The 26554-nt window shown below is 34.8% G+C and overlaps 2 protein-coding genes across 3 annotated transcripts; both read right to left on the reverse strand.

Moving 5' to 3' along the window:
• Nucleotides 1-323: 323 nt before the first annotated feature.
• LOC107470977 (pseudouridine-5'-phosphate glycosidase) lies at nucleotides 324-3796 on the reverse strand. Its single transcript, XM_016090409.3, has 12 exons — nucleotides 3555-3796; nucleotides 3333-3441; nucleotides 3131-3241; nucleotides 2730-2812; nucleotides 2400-2459; nucleotides 2232-2292; nucleotides 1677-1783; nucleotides 1505-1582; nucleotides 1182-1227; nucleotides 964-1084; nucleotides 781-866; nucleotides 324-638 (listed from the first exon to the last, which is right to left on the reverse strand). The coding sequence occupies exons 1-12, from the start codon at nucleotides 3612-3614 to the stop codon at nucleotides 541-543; spliced, it is 1020 nt and encodes a 339-aa protein (XP_015945895.1). The 5' UTR covers nucleotides 3615-3796; the 3' UTR covers nucleotides 324-540.
• A 2487-nt stretch (nucleotides 3797-6283) lies between these two features.
• LOC107470953 (3beta-hydroxysteroid-dehydrogenase/decarboxylase) lies at nucleotides 6284-14531 on the reverse strand. 2 transcript variants are annotated; one of them, XM_016090379.3, is made up of 12 exons: nucleotides 14166-14531; nucleotides 14003-14092; nucleotides 13766-13899; nucleotides 13411-13581; nucleotides 12689-12814; nucleotides 12150-12229; nucleotides 9087-9285; nucleotides 8631-8742; nucleotides 7968-8142; nucleotides 7622-7778; nucleotides 7279-7345; nucleotides 6284-6729 (listed from the first exon to the last, which is right to left on the reverse strand). In XM_016090379.3, the coding sequence occupies exons 1-12, from the start codon at nucleotides 14395-14397 to the stop codon at nucleotides 6584-6586; spliced, it is 1689 nt and encodes a 562-aa protein (XP_015945865.1). In that variant the 5' UTR covers nucleotides 14398-14531; the 3' UTR covers nucleotides 6284-6583. The 2 variants fall into 2 exon arrangements, with proteins under 2 accessions (XP_015945865.1, XP_052110862.1); XM_052254902.1 differs by lacking the exon at nucleotides 14166-14531 and having other exon boundaries at nucleotides 13766-13891; nucleotides 14003-14088.
• Between the last annotated feature and the right edge of the window lie 12023 nt (nucleotides 14532-26554).

A 26554-nucleotide genomic window follows, 5' to 3' on the forward strand; every position in this document is an offset into this window, starting at 1 on the left:
TTGTAACATGCTCAGAAGTTTTTTGTACGTCAAATAGATAAAAATCCCTAACGAGATTTTTCTTGTCATTCACAGTTGCTACATCTCTTATGTAGTTATATCTAAAGTGGAGATCAGCACCTTAGTCATTGCTACATCTTTTTATAGCTGATGAAAATTTGTCGAACCATATCTCGTTTACACTGTAAACGTCGTAACTTATCACTTATCTTGAAATAGCATTGTGTTGTAAACGAGACATACAATATAAACGAGATAAATAATAGAGTGCAAATTGGTAAAAACACTACAAATTACATATTTTTGTAAATAAAATATTTTTTATTTATTTTAAAAAAATTCCTAAATGAAAGACAATGATCTCCAACAAAATTTGTACACATTAAAGTAAGCTTCCAAGCCTATTCAAAGACTTCAGAATCTGTTTATAGTTTTAATCACCAACTTCATCAAATATTTTTGTGAATTATCTAATCAAACACCCTGACCTTTGTCCACCACCACCGCTAGGTAAGGCTCAATTTAATTCAAGATACGAGCTCATCTCTGACCATGTTCTCTTTCTCTTTCTCTTAGTTGAGCAAGGGCAGCAGCAACCTTAGCTCCAACAAGAGCATTATTCTTCATAAGAGCAATGTCTAAAATATGGTTAAGACTTCAACCAGTTTAAACCATATTAATAGAAATTAGAATATAATGTATTCATTTATTTAAAGATATATGCTTCTAATACTTGATTTTGTTATAACATAATGTTGGAAAAACTTTAAATGAGGATACTGGATGCAAGTGAGGCACCCCCTGTCAACTCATTTACTCTAGCAAGCAAGAACGGAGTTACAGCATTTCCTGTTATATTTTTTTCCCTGCAAATGGTGCGATGAAAACATAAGAAAACCAGTAATCAATACTATTTTACAACTTGCATGTGACGTCGACAGAAAGAGAAAATAAAAAGCTTACCTAGCTTCTTGAAGGGCTTTTTGGATTGCAGATTCAATTATGTGTCCAGATGCTGAGTGTTCTCGAGGAATAGGAACTGCTATTACAATTCCAGTTCCAAGCTTGAGTTTGTTGTTTGCTTCTGTTTGAAGGATAAAAATAAAATGAATGGTATGAAGCTGTATTTGAAAAAGAAAAAAAAATACAAATTTACACTGGAAAAGTAATATAGTCCTTGCCTATTACGCGAGCACACTCTTCTGGGCTATCTAGTCGACATGAAACCTGAAAATTATGGCATGACCAAATATAATATATACTCAATTAAGCTTGTTTATAGGTACATTATATTTTAACATTCAATCCTTGCATATAAACTTATCAAAAGTCTACACTCTAAAAATGAGAATAAACGTCAGTTTTGGAACATACCATGAGCTAAATAAATTATTTAAATCAGGAAAGATGCCAACATATCAATCTAATTACCAAAACATCTGTTGCTACTTCAAGTATTCAGAATCAGCATGTTACAGCCATGGGAAAACCCAACCAAACATACCTTGCAGCCACTTGATTCCGTGAAAAATGCAGGGAACTCATTTGTCTTGTAACCAGCGACACAAACTCCCTGTGTTTCCTGTCCAAGATATGGAAAAAAAACATGAGTACAAGATACAACTTAGCTTGCATAGTTGAACTACTTCAGTGACTATTAACGCAAAAGTCAGTACCAGATATTCAAGGGTTCTGGGAATATCTAATATTGATTTTACGCCAGCACAGAAAACTGCTACTGGAGTTCTACCTAGCTCAGTGAGATCTGAAGATATATCCATAGCTGTCCAAAGAAAAATGAAGATAATATAAAAACGCTAGATCCATTTGTTGTAGTCCCAGTGAGAGAAAAAATAAAAAGGACCTATGTATCAAGTTCCCATTCTGAACCTAGCATTTAGCATTCTCAATCTAAACTAGTAAAATTCCGACTAAAAATTGGCTAGCTTTGCAATTTTTTTCTGCCCTACAAACAAAATGCTGCACAAGGGGTATTATTAGCCTTTTAAAAACAACTTTTAAGATCTCTTGTCTGAAAAGCCAAACTCGGTCCCAGGCCATAAATCTCCCTTTGAATTTTTTACTGAAATTACAGGACTTTCATGAACCTTCCAAAACAACAATAATAAGTTAACATGCACAGGTTGATTCATTTGGTCCCAAACCAGAACATGTTGCATTTATCATGGAAACTAATTCTTTTAACATTAAGATATAAGAAATTAGCTTACTATGTTCCCCATCTCTATGTACTCCCCCAATGCCCCCGGTCACAAAGATGGGAATATGAACCTGCAGTAAATATAAAAGAACGGTGAAACCAAAATGACTTGGTCCAAGGATAGAGCATGAAATAGATTTTTGCATAAGGAGAGTAGATGAAAAATTATATAAGATACCATAGAAGCCAACAACATTGTTGCTGAAACAGTAGTAGCACCATTTCCACCACTAGCCACCTAAAACGTACATGTTAGTGTTTGAAAAAACAAGGTCGGATCACAGTGGTCCTGGATAAAAGCAGTTGTGAGTGGGCATAAAGCAAACAAATTATTTATCTCAATGGTTTCCAGTTCAGTGTTAGAAGATTCATAAATCCGGCTAAAGTCAGATTTCAATTTTCTTTTCATGAGGTTGCTAAGATTCACATGATCACAGACATAAACATATGATTACATAAATAGATTCTTATAACATGATTACAGTGTACTGATGCCAAAAGTACTCACAACATGTGCAATGTCTCTTCGAGCTGTTTTCCGAGCTTTGGTTCCCAGAGTAGCTAGCTTCTCAAGTTCTTCAACACTTAGGCCTATCCACGTTGCACAAGCAAGAAAAGAAAATCCATCCAAATCAAGCAACAAGCTAACAAAAACCCATCAAATGGGGGTGACAAACCCTTCAGCATATTTCTTCAACGTTGTATACATACAAAATTTATAAATATACACGGATCAAACTTCATTTACAAAAACAACATGAAGTAATTAAGTGAAACCATTCCATCATGCTTCTTATACCACATGGCTTATGCTTTTTCAAGTTACAAGAATTGTGATATCAATCCAAAGCATACCAATACCACGAAAATAAATAAATTAATTAAATAAAGGAGAATTATAATAAAGACCTACGCAAGGGGTGCCATCCAAAATTGCAATGGTTGCAGGAACAGCACCGTTTTTCCTGACAATATCTTCTACCTCTTTTGCAGTTTCCAAATTTTGAGGATAAGGCATTCCTAAAAATAACAACACAGCATCAAAATTGTTCAATCAATAAACCCTAAACCCTAAGAATATAGAGGGGAAAAACGAAGAACCGAACCGAACCATGTGAAATGATGGTGGATTCGAGAGCCACGACGGCACGGCCAAGTGATAAGGCTTCAGAAACCTCTGGAGCTACCTTCACATTGATTGAATATCCTCCAAGTGCATCCTATAATAATGATAATAATAATAATAGCACAAGTAATGAAAAAAATGTTATATATAAATAAAATTAGGCAGAAAAATTGGATCATAAATAGGAAAAATTGGAGGATCGGAGACCTTAGGTGAATCCAAGTGTCGTCGGAGATTGTTTATTCGTGAGGCCGCTGAAAACGCCATTAACCGGCAGTTACCACACTAACACTATCTCAATTTAAAAGTGATCAACCAACTTCTTGAACTTGATCCAATGGTATATACTAATATAATACTCTCTACTCTCAATACTTAGTAAGAAGCTGTGGAACTTGGAACTTCTGGTTTTCTGGTATAGTGGAACGTACTCTTTGAACTGGGAATGTAATGTAAGCTTCTATTTGATTTTGATTTTAAATAAATTAGATTTGGAGATTTTATGAGATTTTTATACAAATATAAAACTAGTTATATTAAAATTAAATTCATTGCTTTTCTTATATACACAGTTTGTTTTATACAAATTCACATTATAAAAAAACTCAATAAATAAAAAATTCACAAAAATAAGGTTTTCAATCCTGTCTATTCGAGGTCCCAACTAGCAAATTATTTTTATTAGGATAACATTTACACGTGATCAATAATAGAAAAATATCTAAAAAGATTATACATTAAGTGGTTAAAAGAAATTTAGATATTAGTATTTTTATTATAAAAATAAAATATAACTAGAGTGAGACTCGTGTACGTATAGAATGGTAAATTATACATTATAATATTTTTCTAATAAGTATTATATTATTTAGAGATTAATTAGATAATATATAAACTAATGTTAAAGTTAAATTGTTTTATATTAAAAATATTTTGCAATATTTATTTTGATAGTTTAAATATAATTTCATATAATTTTTCAACTAAAATATAATACAAATTAAAATATAATTTATTATTTTAAAATTTGAATTCATTTATTTAAAAAAAATATAGGCTTTTTATATTAGAGTTATACAAAATTATATCTTTATGTATTACTTTTATATTTATATTTTTTTAGTTGTCATATTTTGTCTTTTCATATGGTGTTTTTTGGGTTGCAAGTAATTAAAGAAACAAATTTAAAAAAAATGAATGAGAATAAAAAACATCAAAAATATAAATTAATTTTATAATCATGATATATTTGAATATACCTAGTAAGGAGATGTGCCAAATTTAAACTTACTTGGGTTTAGAAAAATGAATGAGAATGAAAAATACAAAAAATACAAAAATATTATGCATTAATTTTATAATCATGATATATTTGAATGTATTTAGTAAAAAAAAGTGACAAATTTAAACTTACTTGAAGGAGTTTTCGCTAATTGGTTCGAGAAATTAAGAAATAAAGAGTAGTAGAGTCTTATGTAACATGCATAAGTAGACCAACTAATGTAATAGTAAAAGTATTAACATGTATAAGTTATAGAATTTCATTATTTGTAATTGAAAATTTTTATAATTATTATTATTATTATACTTTTAATGTATATTTATTATATTTAATTAGTATTCTATGTTTTAATTGAATAATAATAGATAAGAATTTTTTTATTTTATTCTTTTTAAATCGTTTACTAAAAGATGATTGGTTGATTTTCAAGTTTTGCCAAATAAGCAAAATTGCTGAATGGCATCGTTAGAAAGAAATATAACTTAAACACAATATAGAAAAACTTAGGTATCAACTTTTATATAATAAAAATAGATAGGGCACAATAATGTCGTTCGATCCATCAATTGTTCATACTTTGACCCACTACTTAGCTAGGCCCAAAGTAAGCAAAGCCTAATCAACAGTCATCAGCCGGATCGACATTCGCCCGACCTCATAAAAGGTTGGACACGACGATGTTATATAAGCCATACTTACCCAAAGCAGTAACTAACTCCTATAATCTCTTCTACTCATCTAAAAGGAGATCTCAAAGACTTCTCTAACAAAAGGAATCGGTTATCCAGCATTAAAGTTGGAGCCATTCTAAAAAGTGGTTAGTGACTCTACCTCTACTATTGTAAATACACTAACACCCTCAAGTATACTCCGAATTCAATCTACTAAAAACTGTCTAAAATCCTTATTATCAGAGTCTTTTGTAGGAACCACTTTCCACCTCCTCACGAGGAACTCGGAACGGCTTCCTTCCTGCAATGGAAGACGTTGAACCTTTCACTAGAAAGCGTCTGGACATCACGTGCAAATCCAATCCATCCTTTTCAAATAACCCTCAAAATACCAACCTTTAAATATGCATACGTATTATATCTGCCGTACACTAACTCAAAAAAAATATTACTTGGTTTTATAAAGTCAATTTAGTTTTAATGAAATTTGAATAAAATATATTTTAATATAAAAATATGTTATATAACAATTTGTTTTCCCAAATTTAATACAAAAGAGTTAAATGGATAACAAGAACTCTTTTGGTTTCTTCACGCCACGGTATCCTTCAATTCAGGAGACCGAAGACTACTCCGTCACAAATAGAAACTCTATTTAAGAATTTGTCGCTAACCAATTGATTGCTGTGTGGATAAAACAGAATTCAAACTCTTAACATTTGATTAAGTAGACTAGTGAACTAACTACTAGAGCAATCCAAATTGGTTAAACAGGTTACATTAACAAGAACTTAAATCTCCCATATTAAGAACCTAAGAATCAATTTGACATTAGAAATACTTTGAATATCAGAGCGTCTCACAACTCTTTCTATTCCCAGCTCATGGTTTTACAATTTTGCTCACAAAGTCATAATAAACATGGGTTTAGCACAAATGATGAATATATCATTTAGATATTTAAACGTCTTCTACCAAAGAAATTAAAGAAATTTAAATGCCGAAGCAATCAGATTAAAATAAAGAAACTAATCAAGCTATACATTTTCTAGTCCAAGAATGCTACATCATGTCTCTAGTAGAGAAATTGCTACGCATTCTAATTTTGAATTCCAAACCAGCTTAAGAACTTTTAACAAATAAATACTAACATTTTATAGGTTAGTTGAATATAAATAAAAGAATCCCAGTATTGTACAATCATACAATGAACTCCACAGCATACACAACTTGAGATAGTGCTCATCCCCCTTATCCAAGAAAAAACTAGGGGTTACAAGCTATCACTCACTCTTCTTAGAAGGAAGGAACTTCCTTATGGCATCAGATTTCAATTTGCACCCAAAAGAAAGTGCTTTTATGAATAAGTCATCAATTTCTTCCTCCTTCTTTTCATAAATATAGAAAGCAATAAATGCAGTGGTAAGTCCTGTAAATGACAAGAAAAAGAGAAACTATCATCATTATTCATTACCAATTTACCATCAAGGAACTGCAGATTCAAACACGTTAATATTACTTTACTCGCAAATCACATATATTTTAAAGGTTTTGCTAACTAGTGCCCTTAGGGCACTTGTTCAGATTACTTTGAATATAAACTTTTAAAAAAATTTTCTTTAATAAATGCACAATAAAAGTAATGAAAAATTAAATTTTTTAGATTCTCATATTTAAAGTGCATGATTGATGTTTTATGAAAAGTAATTTATATTTAGAAAGTATTTGTTTATTGTAATACTTAGTTGATAAGTAGCACCACTAGTAGGTAATTACCCGGTATGGGTATGGCAGCAATTTAGAATTGCCTATAAATAGTTTATAGTTCACTCATAATAAACAAATACAAGTGTGAAGCATGTAGTATGAATAGCTTCAATCATTTTAAGTGGAGGCAAGTCTAGCAGTATAATTTTTTGTGCAAGCAAATGGTACATACATGTGCAAAATTTGTCAGAAAGAGAGAGAGAGCATATACCTATCTTATATAAGTTCTGAAGTGAAAATGCACCAAAGAAGCTAAGAAGGAGCGAAGAGAGAACAACCTATTGATCAAGGCAAAGATATTTCAGCGCACTAGATACTTGAGAAACTTTATCCTCAGTAAATTGAAGTAATCTGGATATCTAATTCTAATCCTCCCCATTATCAAAATCTAACATACATGAAATTTTGAAATGACAGTTCCAAAATTAAGGCCTTCACTTTTTCAGCAAATTTCACAACTTAAGTTGTAGATCACTAAATGCATCTTGTATTATTCCATACGTGTTGCAGCAGCAAGCAATGGCAAGGGGGAAAATGCAATGCAGTTTAGGTACCTTAAAGAATAGCATCCACTCGGTCCCTTGTGCAAGGGATTTCAAAACATTCATAGGAATATTCCATACTGATACCACGGAGACAGCAAGTTGATGTGACATGTCTTCCGATAAGTGAAACCAGGATTTGGGCATTTTCTGAACAGTGTACCCCAATCTTCATATACATGAGTACAAGAGATAGTTAGCATTTATCTTCCCATTGGAAGCTGGACTACAAAGCTTCAAAACAATCATCTTCATGGTTACAAATTATATATATCATTCACTATTGGGTGAGCTTCACACATATCAATATCATCATGTAATTGACAACTAAACACTGAACAGTAAATAGTATACGTACATTTTTGCCGGTAGAATCCCATGAATGAATAAAAAGATCGATGTAAACAACAGAAGCTTTGAGAGAGCAGTAATGAAAGTATTCCCGGGTGCAATGAAGCTTAAGTATATTGCAATCAAGACTAACAATGTGGTGAACGTTTGCTTTCTGTCCTTCCAAAGCAATGTGTCAGCAACTGCAAATAAGTACATCAGTTACAAGTTATAACCAATAGATAGATAAAAGTAAATTGCAAAATCACTCCCATCACCACGGTAACAGTGTTGTGTTTGTATATTAAGTAAAAGCGATATGAAACCATTACCATTTAATAGATTATGATAATGGATTGAGTTAGAATACCAACTCTAAGTTGGAACTTCTAAGTTCCAACACTTGTTCTTTGCACTTTCACATCAATAAGAAATTACAAAGGTAAAATGCAATGCTTCATATCAACATAGACCTATATAGAATAGAAGGATTTTATGAAGACTGGCCCACGGGTTTGAGGCTAAATGCCACATTAGCAGTCATGATTTCCTGAAGTTTATTTGTCTTTTGAAAATGAATATTTGCCTTTCAGATTTCTTTTACAACAAACCAAAAACAGCATTAAACAAATCAGCATATCCAGAGTTTCCAATCAAATAAGTTAAATGGATTGTAGTTGATTATTCATACCTCTTCCACTCCCAAGATATATTGAAGCTTTCGAGACCCCTTCCCTTTTGGCCTTAAGTTGATTTTCAGCCCTCAAGTGTGAAAATGAATCAATCGTCCTCCGCAAACCCTCCTGTAGAGAAAAAAAAATGCAATCACACTAGAAATGAAACACCAGGCAACAACTAGGACTAGCATCTATACTCACCACCATAAAAACATGAACCTTTGTGCAATAAAACACCATATATTTTACAAGTCAAGTCCAATAGTTGACTTCAAGTTAATGATATTAACTCAATATTATCAATGAGTGGAATTACAGAATTGAACATTACTTTATTTTATCAATGTGCCAAGATTGCAAGGAATATAGATCACAAAGGATATACATAAACTTAGAAACGACACAAAGGTTCTACATAACAATAAACCAAAATATTCAATGCATAATAAAATCAAGAAATATCACAAAACCTTTAGCGTTACGATGGGTTCATATCGAAGGCGCTCCTTTGCTTTTGAGCAATCAAAAGTTCTGTTGCAAGATAGGAGTCTTACTCTTGAAGGTGTTAACTGAGGCACCTTCATACCATATGGACCTAGCAGCTTATATGTATACTCCACCAATAGTGCAATTGGCATGAGAACAAAGGCAGGGATCTTTATTCTTGGCCTGCAAACTAAATGAACTCAGCTAACAGAAAAAAGGAATTGATAGAGCCATGACTATACTTTTACAGTTTTTTGGTGGGATAAGCAAAACTATATCCCATATTTCTTTTCAATTTAACTATAAGAGATATAGAAATTATTATTTATTAATAATGATAGAAAAGTAGAAACCAACATTCACATTAACATATAAAAGAAAAACCAGAGCAGCAGTGAACAATCCCACAAAAAGAGAGGTCACAGAAAGGAATTTTATCTGATTATAATTAAAAATTGAAAGAATACCAAATAACAGCTATGATAAGATGAAAATTTCCAATAATCCCATATCCTTATTTAATAGCAACTTCAGACCTATGCTCAGCATAGGGTTGCACTTTCCACATTATTGAACAAATAGCAAGTAGTTTTTGTCTGAGTATGTGGTGTCACAAAATTTTAGTGACAAGCTGATGGTTTGCCAGAATGGTTGTATTATTAACAGGGCAGAGGTCATGTAGGATGAACAGCACATAGGGTGTTAAAAAAAATCCGACCAAAAAATTTTGTACTAACTGCAAAATTATCCTGCGAGAGAGTTTGACTACCTAACATAGGGTGCTAATTATGGATTTGTGTGTTCAACGAAATGTGTGGAGAAGTAGACAAAAAAGGAACCCAAGGACTAGGAGGTGGCTGATGAAAGGTGACAAACAAAGAGACTAGAGGTAATGGAGCTAGAGATAAAGAATCATGGTGGTCGACAAGTGTGCAAGAGAAGGTAAACATGAAGAGGGAATGTTTTAAAGTATGGTTTTTATGCCGCAATGTGGAAAATTGGAATAAGTATAAGTCGGTTAAGAATGAGACAAAAGTGGAGGTAAGTGAAGCAAGAAAGAGAGTTTATTAGAGTTTTATCAATCTTTTCTTTGGGTATGTAAGATGGGAAAGATGCATTTACAAGATAGTGAAGGGTCAAGAAAGAAAGAATATAAATTTGGATCAAGTTAAGTGCATTAAGGACAATAATGGTGAAGTTTTCGCCACAAACGAGAATATCAACAAAAGATGGAAGAGCTACTTTCACAAGTTATTTAATGATGGACATAAGACTCTTTCGTGCTCAGGTTGGTTACAAACAAGGGAGGAGGACCAAAACTTCATTTACTATAAAAAAATTCGGGATTTTGAAGTTAAGGAGACTCTAAAAGGGATGAAGAATGGTAGAGCAGTGAGCCTGGTTAATATCCCTATTGAAGTTTAGAAAAGTTTAGGAAGAAAAAGCGCCTGTTGGTTAGCTAAACTCTTTAAAAATATTTTAAGGTCTAAGAGATGTCAAACAAATGGAGGAAGAGCATTTTAGTCCTTATCTACAAGAATCAGGGAAATATACAAAGTTGTGAAAACTATAGAAGGATCAAGCTCATGAGCCAACTATGCAGCTGTGGGAAAGGGTGATAGGGTAAAGGTTGAAACAAGAGACTCAGGTTTCGGAATTTGGAGTTTGGTCTTTATCCTAGTAAGATATACCATAAAGGCTATACAGTTGTTAAGGAGAATGATGGAGAGGCTTTGAAGTAACAAAAGAATCTATATGTGGTTTTTATTAACTTGAAAAAAAGCATATGATAGGAAGAGAGTAAGAATTACATATATTCACGTAATTAAGGACGTATACGATGGGGTTACAACAATTGATGTGAAACCCAATATGGTGTAACAGAATAATTTTCTGTTGGTGTATGATTACACCAAGGGTTATCTCTAAGCCCATATCTTTTCACACTTGTGTTGGAAGTGCTTACCACGCATATTCAAGAACTTGTACCATGGAGCACACCTTTCACGGATGACATCGTCTTTGGGAGAATAGCAAGAAGAATTGAATGAGAAGTTGGACTTGTAGAGAAAGTACATGGTTCGCGCATAAGTCACACTAAGATGGAGTATATAGAATGCAAGTTTAGCAGCGGAAGGGGAAAGACTTACACAGAAGTGAAAATCGGAAAAGATATTATACCACAAGAGATTTTAGTATCTTGGTGGTATTATTCAAGACAATGGAGAAATAGATGACGGTGTAAATCATAGAATTCAAGGAGGTTGGTCAAAATGGCAGAGTGCTTCAATTTTTACATGTGACAAAAAAAGTACGTCTAAAACTTAAGGGTACATTTTATCGCACTGCCATTAGACCAACTATGTTGTATGAACAGAGTGTTGACCGGCAAAAAGTGACCATGAACTTAAATTCAATGTGACTCAAAGGAGTATGCTTCAATGGATAAACACTTGAGCAGTCATACGCGTATGGATGTAATAAGGAACAAGGATATGAGAGAAAAAGTTGGAGTAGCTCCCATTGTTGAAAAGATTGTGGAATCTCATTTTAGGTGGTTTGGACATGTGAAGAGAAGGCCAATAGAGCATCTAGTGAGAATGGTGGATCAGATAGTAGATAAACCAGTTGTTAGAGGTAGACGACGACCTAAAAGGGCTCTACATAAAGTGGTCAAGCGACATCTCTGTATAAACTATCTCACCGCAAACATGATACATGATAAGGCACAATGATGTTATTTGATTCATATAGTCAACCCGACCTAGTGGAATAAGGTTTTTTTGTTGTATATTTTTCTTATTTTAGCATAAGTATTTGATTAGGATTTAACTAGAAGTCTACATTGTGATAGTAAATATTTCTTTTTGAGTATTTTCTTATTTGTATTTTTCGCAAATAATGGACCAATGCTAATTTTCATTGACATGAATTGAGAAACTTTACTTTTACATCCAGAGGGTCACAATAAAAAAAATGAGATCTTACATTCAAAAGATAGCATAAGCAAAATGAGAGCAAGAAATATCAAATGATTCATAGTATACCTTTCATATCCGAGACCTTCTAGAATAAGTGACATGAATTCCCAAAATTTTATAGGTTCCATATTTGTTATGAAATATGCCTACAGGAAACAGGGGGAAAAAAACTTCAGCACGAAAACACTACAGAAACTGCTAAATTCCTACCTAATCGTGCTAATAACCAAGTTCCTTCCCCACCCCCTCCTTCAGTATGCAAATGCCTAATGAATCTTTCATGAAATGAATAATTTGTTTAAATTAGAATCAAACAAACTAACTAGGACAAACATAATGTCTTTGCTGAAACGTATATTTTCTAGGTCTTGTCATTCACCCACCCAAAAGAAGAAATCTACCTTTGAATGTATCATCAACTCATCATCATGTTAGCAACTGTGGTTTCCAAAAGAATGTACACCTATGAATAACTAACAACCCATCGACAATAGAGCAGGATCATCATCACCACCTTCTAAGATGTCCATGTTTAATCTTCATTTACATAATTAAACAAATATTTATATACCAAAAACTGTAATGACAGAATCTTCCAAAGGTACCTCTCCTGCAGCTTTTTTTGAAACTTCCCCCTCTGAAGCCAGAGCTCGGTCAGCACATAAATGGGAATGAGCCACATTTCCAACATAAGTGAAATCATACATGTTATTGCCATCACCAATAATGAACTGTTCAAGAGAGAATTATAAATTAAAGAATTAAAGACTTGATGAAATTTTCTGGTAATAAGTTACATGTGCATACTGCTCTGTTCAAATCCATCTTTATTTCAGGAAGCACAATGGTTTTCTATTATTTGCAACAAGCCAATTTCTTTCGATTCATGGATAATTTGAATCAGCAAGCTATGTCCCACTCAAGATTAACTGTCCAGATTAATTAGCTATTGAAGGAGAGTACCAAAATTTACTAGGACACTCATTACATATGCAGTGCAAAGCATAGCCTTCAGCAGAAACTCACATTAAGAGTCAGGAAGTATGACTGAGTATGCCATAGCATAAGCTACAGGGCTCCACAAAGCAGTAAAGTCAAGTTAATTGCCAACTGTTCTCATTCTGCTCAGCACAAAGGGGATAGGATATAAAAGCATAGAACAGACCTAATAAATATTAAGCCTGCCTAAATCACGCAAAAACTACAAAAATGTGTTCTATAGCCCATACTCAAATTGCTACATGAACACAAAGTACAATGATGATGCCAGAAACAGTCACACACACAAAACCATATCTACAGAATTAGAAGGTACAGCAATATTTACCTTGGTTTTCCCTGCCTTGGCAGCATCAACTGACGAAGGCACCATCAGTCTATCACCAGGCCCAAAAATGCTACTAGGACGTAGCGAGCAAGTCAGGAGCCCACTAGTTCCATTAGCCTTCAAAACCAAAGCCTCACCCTGAGCTTTAGTGGCAGAATAATGATCATTATGCTGAAAGCAGTGCAAAACTCAGTTTAGGACCGTGCCAATTACATAAAGAACAGGTTAACAAGATTGAGCAACATTTCAAGTCGCCAAAAATATAATATAAAATGCACCATCCACCAAGCCAGTATTCAAAATGTATGCATTATCTCATGTTACAAGAAACATAGAGAGTAGTTATGGCAGGTACCTTAGGTGGATAGGGCATTGATTCCTTTCCATTATGAATTCCATGAACGCCATCAAATACAACACTAGATGAGCTGGTGTAAACAAGCCGCTTCACTCTAAGTTGAACACAAGCATCAATGACATTCTGTGTTCCTTGCGAAACAAAAATCTCAGTGTCAGTTACTTTTCTTTCAAACGTTCCATCAAACAGTTGGCATTCCATGAAGAAAAACGAACATAAGATTGAGCATTTTACCTTGGACATTGACAGAATGATGAAGCTGATAGTTGTTAATGGATGAGTTTGGAGCAGCCATGTGGAAAACAGTCTCACAACCTTCCAATGCTGCAACGAGAAACGACGCCGTTAAACACCATACGTGTTGATAAACGACATTGAAGTAGTTAGGAGAGGTAACCTTTGAGGACGTGTTCCTTGTTACGAAGATCGAGAGAGACGTATTGGGCGCGACCAGAGCTCAAGGCTTGGCCTAGTGTCCCGAGTTGTTCGGACGGTTCGAGTTCGATAGTGGCTCCGAGATCGGCGATGCGAACGAAGTAGGTGTTGTCTTGGATCAACATTTCCACCAGGTGGCGGGCGGCGAAGCCGCGACCTCCGGTGACGACGCACCACTTGTCATCGACGGCCATAGGTGAGGTGATTGGATCGCAGATTCAGCCGGGGTGGCAGGCAACAGAGCAGGTGAAAGCCAAGACGTAACCAGCAAGTTCTGAAAATCGGACCGATCATTTAAGTTACTAGTTCATCAATTTACTAGTTCATGAATACAAAATTGGGAGGAATGGAAAATTAAAGCTTATTTTGATTTTAGAATGTTAAAAATTAGAATTTAGTGAATTTAGTCAAGAGTTAATTTTTTTTTGGAATAATTAAAAATAAATGACTTTGTTATAAATATAAGAGTTGTACTTTTAGCTAAAAGTTTGATTCTTGACTATAAATAGTATTTCTCATATATTTTTAAAATTTAAATCTTCTAAATTTTAAATTTTTATTTTAGAGAGTAAAGTGTGATCTTTTACTTTTTGATAGTTTCTCCTAGGGCTGCACATGGATCGGATCGGATACTATATCCGCATTTTTTTAGGTTGGATACGATCCGATCCGATGCGGATCGGATATCCCGGATCGGATATCGGGTATATCCGCATAATTCAAAAAAACTATTTTAAGATTCTATTTGGTTGTTTTTACAAAAAATATCCAGAAAATTTATTTTTTATCTGTTTAAGCCTATTTACTCCTAAAATATTATCAATAATAGTTCTCTTGAAAAACAAAAACAAAATAATAATACAAAATTTAAGTTTAATTATTCTAAGTTGAAGTACAACATAAAAAATTTAAAACAAAATATCATAAAGCTCATAAAATAACATACTAAAATTCATATCATATTAGGGTTTACTTTCTTAAACTATGCTATTTATATGTGATGTGCAGATATACGGATTTGCGGATCAGATCCGCGAATATCACTGCCAAATCCGCAATCCGATCCTAACACAGTGCGGATTGGATAATATCCGCAAAATTTAGATCGGATGCGGATAATTACCGCGGATATGCGGATATTATCCAATCCATGTGCAGCCCTAGTTTCTCTCTCATATTTACTCTTGGTCTCACCTATAAAATAAATGGTAAAAAATCACACTTTATTGTCTAAAGTGATATTCAAAATTTAGAGGATCTAAATCCTTTTTTCTAACTTATATAATAGAGGCCTGCTACACATACAAGTCTTTTTGGCTTACAAGTCTTACAAGTCCAATAAAACACACGCATTACACTTAATTAACGCATTACATACTTCTACATTCAAGAGTAAATAAAACGCACGTTATTCAACAACTTCCTGTTTCCAAAGCGCACTACTCACTATGCATTATGAACGACTCTTCTTCTTCTTCCTCCATGAAAACAATTTTTTTGCCAAATTTGAAGATAATGGAACTTCAAAAATACACCCAAACGATTACAGAAATACACCTCAACGATTACAGAAATACACCCAAGAGGTCACAGGAATTCACCCAAACGATTATAGAAATACACCCAAAGGATTACAGAAATACACCAAAAGGATTACAAAAATACATCGAAAAGATTTAAGAAATACACCCAAAATTCGTTGAAGTACACCTTATGCATATTTCAGAACTCTTTCTCTGTCTCCTCCTCATCTTCTGCTGCTGCTTCTTCTTCAAAAACGATTTCAGAGCAAAAATTTTTACAACAGATTTAAATTTTTTAAAAGATTTTAATTCTCATTTTTACTTCATTTATAAATCAAACTAAAAGAATTTTGATTTCCAAATTCACTCACACACTCATCAAATTTGAATTCTATTTTATTAATATATTATAGTCATTTTAAATCATAGAATTAAATTTCAAATAGAAATAAATTATTTTCTTAAAAGAAATAAAATTATTTTCTTATATTAAATGATTTTCAAACAAACTCTAAGAATAATTACAAAACTTCTCATTTGAATTGTCATATAATTTTTTGTAAATCCATACTAAAACTATATATAATAAAAATTAATTTAAAATCTATTTTTAAATTCAATACTTCAAAATACATCATTACATCAAAATTAAACTATATATATTAGCTTCAACTTTTTTCATTAAAATAGCTTAACATTTTGTAAACAGAGCTTCATTCGTAAAAAAGAAAAACAAAAAGCTAATTAACCATTTAAAGAATCATAACTAGATTTAAAATAACCGATTTTTTCAAACAACTTATAAATTTTAATCTTTTTCTATTTGGGTTCTGATTTTATAAATACTAGTTTTTTAACTAGCTAACCAGAACCCATTTCTAATGAATCCCTAATTTCTAAACCAAACAAGATTCCTATGCAGTTGAGTTTAACAAAATTTTGAAAATAAGATTGGTCATTGAATCATTTTAGTTATTAGTTTACTAATTTATTAGTCCAATTAATTAAATCGTAGTTCAACCGGAATAACTATTTTATAATAAAATAATAAATAAACACACTAAAAAATAATTATAATTTAATATAAATTTTAAAATATCATATAAATTTAAAGCATTTTATTAACTAAAGTATTATGATCTTAATAAATCTGTAATATATTAAATTATTTCAACAATAAAGCCAGATATAAGAAAGTAGCAAACATTAAAGATTATACACTATGATGGAACTACATTCTTCAAGTTACGCAAGAGGCTAAAGAAAACTTATATCAATGAACTTGTAAAAATGAATCCCAATTATATATTGTAGTTAAAAGAATATAGGAACTGATTGTACAGAAATCCGAGTTTTTAACTTAAGAGGCTAATTCATGAGTGTTAGCACCCACTGAAACAAGATAAGTAAAGAAAAAGGAAAGTAAAGAAAAAAGAATTTTAAATGTGACTTCTTTAATAACAAATAACTCTAAACTAAATTGAATCGAAGGCTTTGAACAAAACCTAGTAAGAATTTGTAAATTATAATTGGAAGACAACTTAAGTTTTATTAATCAGAGTCTTTAAAAGTATCTATTGAGTTTAGGAAACATTAATTATATTTTTGGTGATGACAAATAGATATTCGGTTGGGTTGAAAGTTCAAAAATTTGTTTGATGTGAGTATTGATTATGCAGGCCTATATGATATTTGACAAATCTAACAAAAATATACATTGAGATTCAACGATGCTGCACTATGTCCAACTCAATTTGGGTAGTAATAATTTTGAGAAACAAAGTTGCTAATCTTTAATCAAAGGAAATAAGAGTTCTATAAGCTATTGAAGCTAGAGCCTCACCATCTCAAGCCCAAATTTTATTGTGCAACCCAAATAAAGAAAACCAACAACCCAATAAGAAGAAATATGTGCATCCAAGGCTGCTCATTGGGACCAAGTCCACAACTCAGTTCACTTGTTTTATGAAGAGAAAAGAAAATTAATGTGATGCAGGTGGAGCTTTGTGGCTTCAGGTAAGGCACAAAGAAGAAAAGAGGGGTTCACTTTTTCTATCTATCATCAAAGAAGGAAAAAAAGTAAATCTTGGAGGATATGTCAAATCAAAATGGAGCCAAAATCAATATGCTCAAGTCAAGCAAAATCAGAAAAAATAGGTAAAAGATTTTCATTAACATGCAAGTCAATTACTTGTTGATTTTACCTTCTCTCTGCACAAGCATTTTGGGTAACAAGAAGACAGTAAAAGCTACTTTGTTCTGCTGTAAATTAATAGTTGATATTGAAACTTGGAGCCAAAGCACCATATTAAGAGTTTGGATTTGGAAAACTCATTAAGGAACCCAAATCAATGAAGTTGATGTTACTCATCTCTCTTCTACGTTGCTTAACTCTGATCTCAATCCCCGATTTTATAGTCTGATTGATGAAAAGAAAGAGAATACTTTAGCTGGTTCAAGATTCAATGAGTTGACTTAGTTCAGCAAACCCTAGCCTTGGCAACTGAACTCCATAAAAAAAGGGAAAATCAACTTTAGTTTTGGGTAAGCAGAGTGATGAGCGGATAATTTATACGCTTTTTGGCATTGTTTTTAGTATGTTTTTAGTATGTTTTAGTTAGTTTTTAGTATATTTTTATTAGTTTTTAGTTAAAATTCACTTTTCTGGACTTTAATATGAGTTTGTGTGTTTTTCTGTGATGTCAGGTATTGTCTGGCTGAAATTGAGGGACTTGAGCAAAAATCTGATTCAGAGACTAAAAAGGACTGCAGATGCTGTTGGATTCTGACCTCTCTGCACTCGAAGCGAATTTTCTGGAGCTACAGAAGCCCAATTGGCACGCTCTCAACGGCGTTATGAAGTGGATTTTTATGTCATTTACTCATTTCTGTAAACCCTAGGCTACTAGTTCTCTACATATAGGACCTTTTGCTATTGTGTTCTCATCTTGGTTCTTCTGGTTCCCTCTCTGAGGCCGAAGCCAATGATCACTATTATCACTTATGTATTTTCAACGGTGGAGTTTCTACACACCATAGATTAAGGTGTGGAGCTTTGCTGTACCTCGAGTATTAATGCAATTACTATTGTTCTTCTATTCAATTCAGCTTATTCTTGTTCTAAGATATTCATTTGCACTCAAGAACTTGATGAATGTGATGATTATGTGACGCTCATCATCATTTTCACTTATGAATGCGTGCCTGACAACCACTCCCGTTCTACAAGCAAATAAGGCTTGAATGTTTATCTCTTGGATTCCTTAATCAGAATCTTCGTGGTATAAGCTAGAACTGATGGCGGCATTCAATAGAATCCGGAAGGTCTAAACCTTGTCTGTGGTATTCTGAGTAGGATTCAATGATTGAATGACTGTGACGAGCTTCAAACTCCTGAAGGCTGGGCGTTAGTGACAGACGCAAAAGAATCACTGGATTCTATTCTAACCTGATTGAGAACCGATAGATGATTAGCCGTGCCGTGACAGGGTGCGTTGAACATTTTCACTGAGAGGATGGGAGGTAGCCATTAACAACAATGAAACCCTACATACAGCTTGCCATGGAAAGGAGTAAGAAGGATTGGATGAAGACAGTAGGAAAGCAGAGAGACGAAAGAGACAAAGCATCTCCATACGCTTATCTGAAGTTCTCACCAATGAATTACATAAGTATCTCTATCTTTATTTTATGCTTTATTCGTATGTCATCCATAACCATTTGATTATGCCTGACTGAGATTTACAAGGTGACCATAGCTTGCTTCATACCAACAATCTCCGTGGGATCGACCCTTACTCGCGTAAGGTTTATTACTTGAACGACCCAGTACACTTGCTGGTTAGTTGTGCGAAGTTGTGATAAAGAGTTAAGATTGCAATTGAGCGTACCATGTTGATGGCGCCATTGATGATCACAATTTCGTGCACCACAGAGTGAACTAAAATCTGGTTTCATTGAGAACTTCTCTACTATTCTTGCTCAATGTTTTAAACAGTGTTTCTAAATTAAAGGAATATTTCGCCAAGATGGAGAGCTACATATGAGAGAGTTGAATCCGATTCATCCTATAACTTCAGAGCTGTTCTACACCATCTCCTTCATGATTTATCATTGCATATTTTGTTTGAATGTTTTATCTTTTTTGTTTTACTTTAATGGAAAAAAGCATATATGAGAGGCATTAAGAAAAAAACTATTGAGAGAAAAGGCACAGAAAGGTACTTGGAGAGAAAAGCCAAGATTTATGTCATGTCTCTTTTGATTGTATTTCTATTTTGTATCTTGTATTTGAGATGTATCCCTTGGTAAGTTGGGTGAGCACTTAGTATGTTGTAAGTTTAGAGAGTGAACCTAGCCAAATCAAGTTTAGGTAAAAGTTTGGTTTGTCTCTGATAGGATTAGTTTGAATCCTTGGAAATTGGTGTATATAATACTTGAAAAGATAGTGAAAATTTCACTTCTGTTGTGGTGGAGACTGGATATAGGCTACATTGCACAAGGTAGCTGAACCAGGATACATGTGAGTCATTTCCTTTTTTCTTGCTTTGTTTCTATTTTTGATTGTTATGAGACAAAATGAAATTATCTCCTGCATAATCCATCTCGCAGTCTGAATAGAAACTCATTTTCATTTTCTAGGTTGATGATTAATTAGTCAAGTTTAAAAGAAGGCCATTAGATTCAACTCCCTTCTCTAGGCCATCAAGAACCTTCAGTATCTTACTATGTATGTCCCAAACAAAGGAGAAGAAGAAGGAGAATAAGCATACTAATGCTACAAAATTCATCATCATAGCTTTTGATCATTCAAAAAGACGCAAAAGAAAATTGCAAACAAATATACTATCCAAACAGTGCAAGATTAAAAAAAAAACTATTGACATCTATTGCTATCATAATTTTAACACTCATAAAAAAATCTTCTTGAATAATTGGGATTTGCTGTGAGCAAGATTAAATTAGGTTAACAAAAGAGATTAAATTATCTCAAAAAACAAGCAAGATTAAATTGGTCCACTTAACTTCTGCTTCAAATCATTCAGGAAAATGAGTACCCTAAACCATACTGATCCAAGCAAGCAAAGAAGCGGAACCTCTCTGAATCTGAAGTCTGAACAACAATTAAAAAAATAAGAGAGAAAATAGCCATTATCGAATGAGTAGTGATCAGAGTATGAATCTCGATAAACTAAGCAAGATGACAGAGAAAATAGGGATAAGAAAGAAATTAAAACAAAAATAAAATCAAGAAAACATAGATTACCTTTGATCTGAGAAGTGAGCAGAGTATGAGGGAGAAGGAGCGAGAATGCCGACAACGACGTACAACAGACAACCATAGACGATGGGCGACGAACTGCCAAATAGGAGCTGGCGATGCGACATGAAGAAGTTGGCGAATGAGCAGAGGCGTTGGAGAATACTGTAGAGGGGACGGTGGAGGACAACCAGACGATGGTGTGACAACGACAGTGAGAAGAGCGGCAGTGGTGGTGAATGCTAGGATTTGTCTCCTCTTTTCTATCTCAGAGAGAAGGAAGAGCAATGTCCTTCGGAGAGATGAAGACATAGTTGTCAAATCCGAACCAGTCACTCTACTAATTTATTGATTTATTGGTTTAACCGATGAGTTATTGGTTGAACCAGTAGAATCGATCCCACATAAATAAAAATATAAATAGTAAAAAAAAGTAATTATATAATTAATAAAAAATATAATTAATTTAAATATAAGTGAGTATAAAATTAAAATAAAATCTAAAAACAATTACTATACATTTTTACTATATAATTAATAATTAACATATAAAATGATTTCGAGGGTTACCTGAAACTGGGTGGCTTTTGGGCCTAGACGTGAGGTTCAGACTCTTTTTGAGGTAGCATTCGACTTCTGCTGGTATCGAGGTGCCTCCATCCAAGTTCCTCGTGAGAAGTTGGGGGTGGTACTTGCAAAGGATTCCGATAATTAAATTAGCAGGGGTTTAAGCATATTTTTTGTAGATTGGGTCTGAAGAATACATGAGAGTGTTCGAGTACATATAATGGTAAGTGTAGATTCTGTAACCACCCCTTTGAGTAGTTCCACCTTTGATGGTAGATAACAGTCCCTTTTGTTGGAGAGGTTGTTGGATCTTCCTTCTAGACGAAGGAAAAAGATCGTAGGAGTTAGTTTTATTGATTTAAGCAGATAAGACCAAGGTTAGTGTCGTCGAGCTCAACCCGCATAAGGTTAGGTAGGTACTGATGAAACCCTGGTATGTAGATTGTATTGGGATTTGCTCACTTTGGGCCTGGTTGTATTTTAGGTCATGGCATGAACAGTGCCTCTGTTTGAGACCGAGCTTCATTAGGTCAGATCAAGCATTTATAGGTCGAGCTAGTCTTTTTGTGGTGTCAGTTTACCACGTCGGGTATACCGCCTTCCGAAGGGTTAGGTCAGGTACTCGACATGTTTTTATGAATGTAAAATGTTGCATCTTTTTGTAATCATTTGCATGTTTTCTTATGATTACTTTGGTAACCGTGCACGTCATAAATGAGGGAAGAGTGAATTTACCATTCTACCCCTAGAGTCTTATAAATACTCAACCCCTTTTTTCTTTTGTATTTTTTGCTTCTTCTAAAATGTTTTCACTTCATTCTCTCTTAAAGCTTTTCATTTTCTTCGTTGTAACCCTTTTTCACTTTCAAGATTTCTCCATCTTGAAATTCTGCTATGAATTTTCACTTGTGCTTTCTTGAGGGGCTTGGAACCTTTGTGTGTTTGTTGCTATGTGCGCTCCTTCATTTTGCATTCGATCTAGATTGATATTGCCTTTCTTATTTCGCTTTCCACACTCCTATTCTTTGCTGGATAATGTGCTTCTGGATACAATCATTCTTGATGTTTGTGTGAAAAAATAGTTTCCTATTGAGGTTATTGATATTCTTTTGAAATTGTATCTTCATGTTCTAATTTTTTGCGTTCTTTTCTTTGAAAATTATTCCTTTGCTATGAATTTGTGTATTGAATGTGGGGCTTTGCTCTGTACCCTAAATGGTGCCATTTTTACCTCTGAAAATAGCGCCATTTCAAGTTCTAGTAATATGGTTTAATTGTTTGGTTCACAAGAGATTTTAAGAACTATGAAGTTCCTTGTCGTTGAAGATGATCCGACCTCTTGCGGACTTGTTTGAATGTTTTTGTTGTTGTACCCACATTTCTGACTTGTTGTGATGGTTTTCTTTTGCTGTGTTATAGGTATAGCTTTATGTCTCGTTCAGTAATACTCAACATATTTTCTAAAGTTCCATCTGACCTAGACTAGATAGATATTACCATGCTTTCTACTGTCCCTGTAATTGATAATGTGTATGCCGAAACTTTTTGTAGACAACATAGGCTATGTAGAGATCGAGGGGATGATAATAAATATGAGATTGTGGTTGCTGATCCCGTGCAGAGAATTTGTTTTTCCAAACTTGACAAGTCAAAACGTCATTTCATTTACATGTATGAGTGCTTTTTTACTAGGCTGGGGGTGAGTCTCCCATTTTTCTGATTTTGAATATGAAATTCTCCATCTCTATAAAGTTTCCCCTTTTCAACTCCATCCGAATTCTTGGAATTTTCTGGAAATTTACCAGCTAATAAGTCAAGAGCTCGACCTACCCTTATCCTCTAAAGTTTTCTTTTATCTTTTTCAACTCACCAAACTATTTAGTTCCAAAAAATAGGGATGGATTTCCTTCTGGACTATTCAAAGAAAGAAGGTCTTTTCCATTTTTGATGATTCTTTACATGAGTTCAAAAATTATTTTTTCAAGATCCAATTAGTTGAGGGTGTTCAACCTTTCTTTCTGAATGAGAGAGATGAATCCCTTTTTAGCCTGTATTGGGAGGAGTTTCCCATAATTATAAAATACAACCTTGAGGATTTAGATGAGGTAGATGAGTGTGTAGTTGCCCTGTTTCAAGAGTTTTAGGCCTGAGCTCCTAACTTTGATACCAAGAAATTTATGGTAGAAAAGCCGAGCTACGTACGTACCGAGCTAGGTAGTACTTTCTTTGCATCTTGTAGATACCTTTTTGTTGGTATTTATTATGCTTATGTAATTCAACTTTGATGTTTGGTTTTGAAACAAGGATGACTAGCCGATCGAACGCTATGAAGAGTCTCCGTCAAGCCAAAAAGAATGTTACTACCTGTTCATACCCTGGGTCTTGCTGTCCGACCCGGGATGTTCTACAGACAAAGCAACCGACCTCTTTAGGTCAAGCGGACCGACTTCTTCGCAAAGAACTCGGTCCAAATCGATAGGAAAGCCCAAAAAAGGGCCCAACTCAAGGAATACGATCCCGATCCAAGGGCAGCCCAAGCCTATAGAGATAAGGGCGGTTCCATGAAAGATAAGCTGACCTCGACAAAAGATAAGATAAGATAAGATAACTAACTTATATTATCTAAAGAAGGTCACATCTCACCATTATAAATACACTGGAGTACCCAGGTATAACTCATACTCTGATTCTACTCAATACCTGTTTAATACCCTTGCTAACTTAAGCATCGGAGTCCCTTGCAGGTACCCCCCACCCTTCGGTGACAAGGGATCAGCAGCATTCTTAGTTCCACAAGTCGGACACACCAGCTCCGGCTGCTACACACCTGCCGGACATGTCGGCTCCGACCAGCACAGAAGATCTCGTCCGAGATCGACCTACAGTTTCAGGTAAACCCTCGGAACATTGGCGCCGTTGCCGGGGAACCTGGAAGTCATCCCATTACCATGGCGGACGACCATGACAACGATCACACCTCAAATCTAGAAGAAAGAACGCTGCACAAAAACACGGATGTTACACTCAAAGATACTCCGGAGCCCAATAGGGACAAAAATTCATCAAATCCAGGAGTGATAGAGGCGCTTCAAGATCGATTAAAGCAACTCGAGAAAGAAGCCCAACATCAACGCAAAAAAGAAGAGGATCTGCATCGGGAGATAAGGCGACGCCGAGAATTAGAAGATAAACTTCTAAAACTCGAAGCCGATCTCAAAACTAAAACTACTCGATCCACTTCAGAGGATAGCTCTCGCAAGGATCAAGATCCATTCACCAGGGAATATATGAAGACCAAAATTCCAAAGGACTTCAAACTTCCGGATATGACTCTGTATGACGGCACTTCAGACCCCAACCATCATCTCAGCAATTTCAGAAGTAGAATGTACCTCACTGATGCCTCGGATGCAGTTCGCTGCAAGGCCTTTCCAACAACTCTTACCAAGACAGCCATTAGATGGTTCGACAGCCTACCTCCAAAGTCCATCTCAAGCTTCGACGACCTGGCCAAAAAGTTCCTGTCCAGATTTTCCATACAAAAAGATAAGGCTAAACACACACCCAGCCTACTAGGAATCAAGCAAGGAGATTGGGAGAGTCTTTGTAACTAGATGGAAAGATTCAACAAAACATGCATGAACATACAAAGTCTACCAACAGAAGCTGCTATTATGGGCCTTATAAATGGCCTACGAGAAGGACCGTTTAGCCAATCTATATCAAAAAAGTACCCTGCATCCCTGGACGAAGTACAAGAACGGGCGCAGAAGTACATCAACATGGAGGAGAATTCTTGACTTGGGGAAGCCTCGAGGTTCGGTTCCGCCTACCGAGATAAAGATAAAGAATCCAAGAAAAAGGAAGATCGCTCCGGGGAGAAAATCAAAAAATATCATAACTACACCCCTCTTAGGGTATTCTTGGTAGATGTTTACAAAGAAGTCTGCCATACAGAAAAAATACCCCCAGCTCGGCCACTCAAAGGCAAAAGAGGAGGAGGAAATCGGAACGAATACTGTGAGTATCATCGAGTCCGAGAACATTCCACCAACGAATGCTTCGACTTGAAAAATGTCATAAAAAAATTAGTAAGAGAAGGAAAACTAGATCGGTTTTTGGCCAACCAGGACGAAGAGCCAAGAAAAAGAAGAAGGGATGAAGATGTCGGACGGTCTGAGCGATCACCTCGCACACCGGAGAGACACGTCCACGTGATACACGGCGGATTTGCGGGAGGAGGAATCTCCAAATCATCTCGCAAGTGACACCTCAAAGAAGTATACCATGTCGAAGGAAAGAAGGAGGCGCCAGACATCCCAACAATCACGTTTACCAAAGAAGACGCATCCGGAATCATCTCAGGACACGACGACCCCATGGTCATCACTATCATACTGGCAAACGCCAACCTCCACCGTACATTAATTGACCAAGGAAGCCCCGCCGACATCTTATTCAAAACTGCCTTCGACAAGCTCGGCTTAGAAGAAAAAGAGCTAAGAGCATACCCAAACAGCCTGTTCGGACTTGGGGATACCCCAGTACAACCACTGGGATACGTATCGCTACATACAACCTTCGAAAAGGGGAACTAATCCAGAACACTCAAGATAGACTACATTGTAGTCGACGTAAGCTCAGCCTACAATGCCTTAATAGGTCGGACAACGTTAAACTAACTCGGCGCAATAGTTTCAACTCCACATCTATGTATGAAATTCCCAACTGCAGAAGGGATAGCTACAATAAAAGCAGATCAAAAGATGGCGCGTCGCTGTTATAACGAAAGTCTAAACCTCAGAGGCGAAGGAGGAGAGTTCCACACAGTCGAACTTGGTGGAGTTTAAAGGCAAGAAGAACTCCGTCCACAGCCCGAAGGTGAAGTAGAGAAAGTTCAGATCGGAGACACCTCGGATAAGACAACTAATATTGGCACGATCCTGAAAGGAGATGCAAAGGAATCACTCATACAGTTCCTACGAGATAATGTTGATCTCT

The sequence above is a fragment of the Arachis duranensis genome, chromosome 10, assembly GCF_000817695.3.
Source record: "Arachis duranensis cultivar V14167 chromosome 10, aradu.V14167.gnm2.J7QH, whole genome shotgun sequence".
NCBI classification, from domain to species: domain Eukaryota; kingdom Viridiplantae; phylum Streptophyta; class Magnoliopsida; order Fabales; family Fabaceae; genus Arachis; species Arachis duranensis.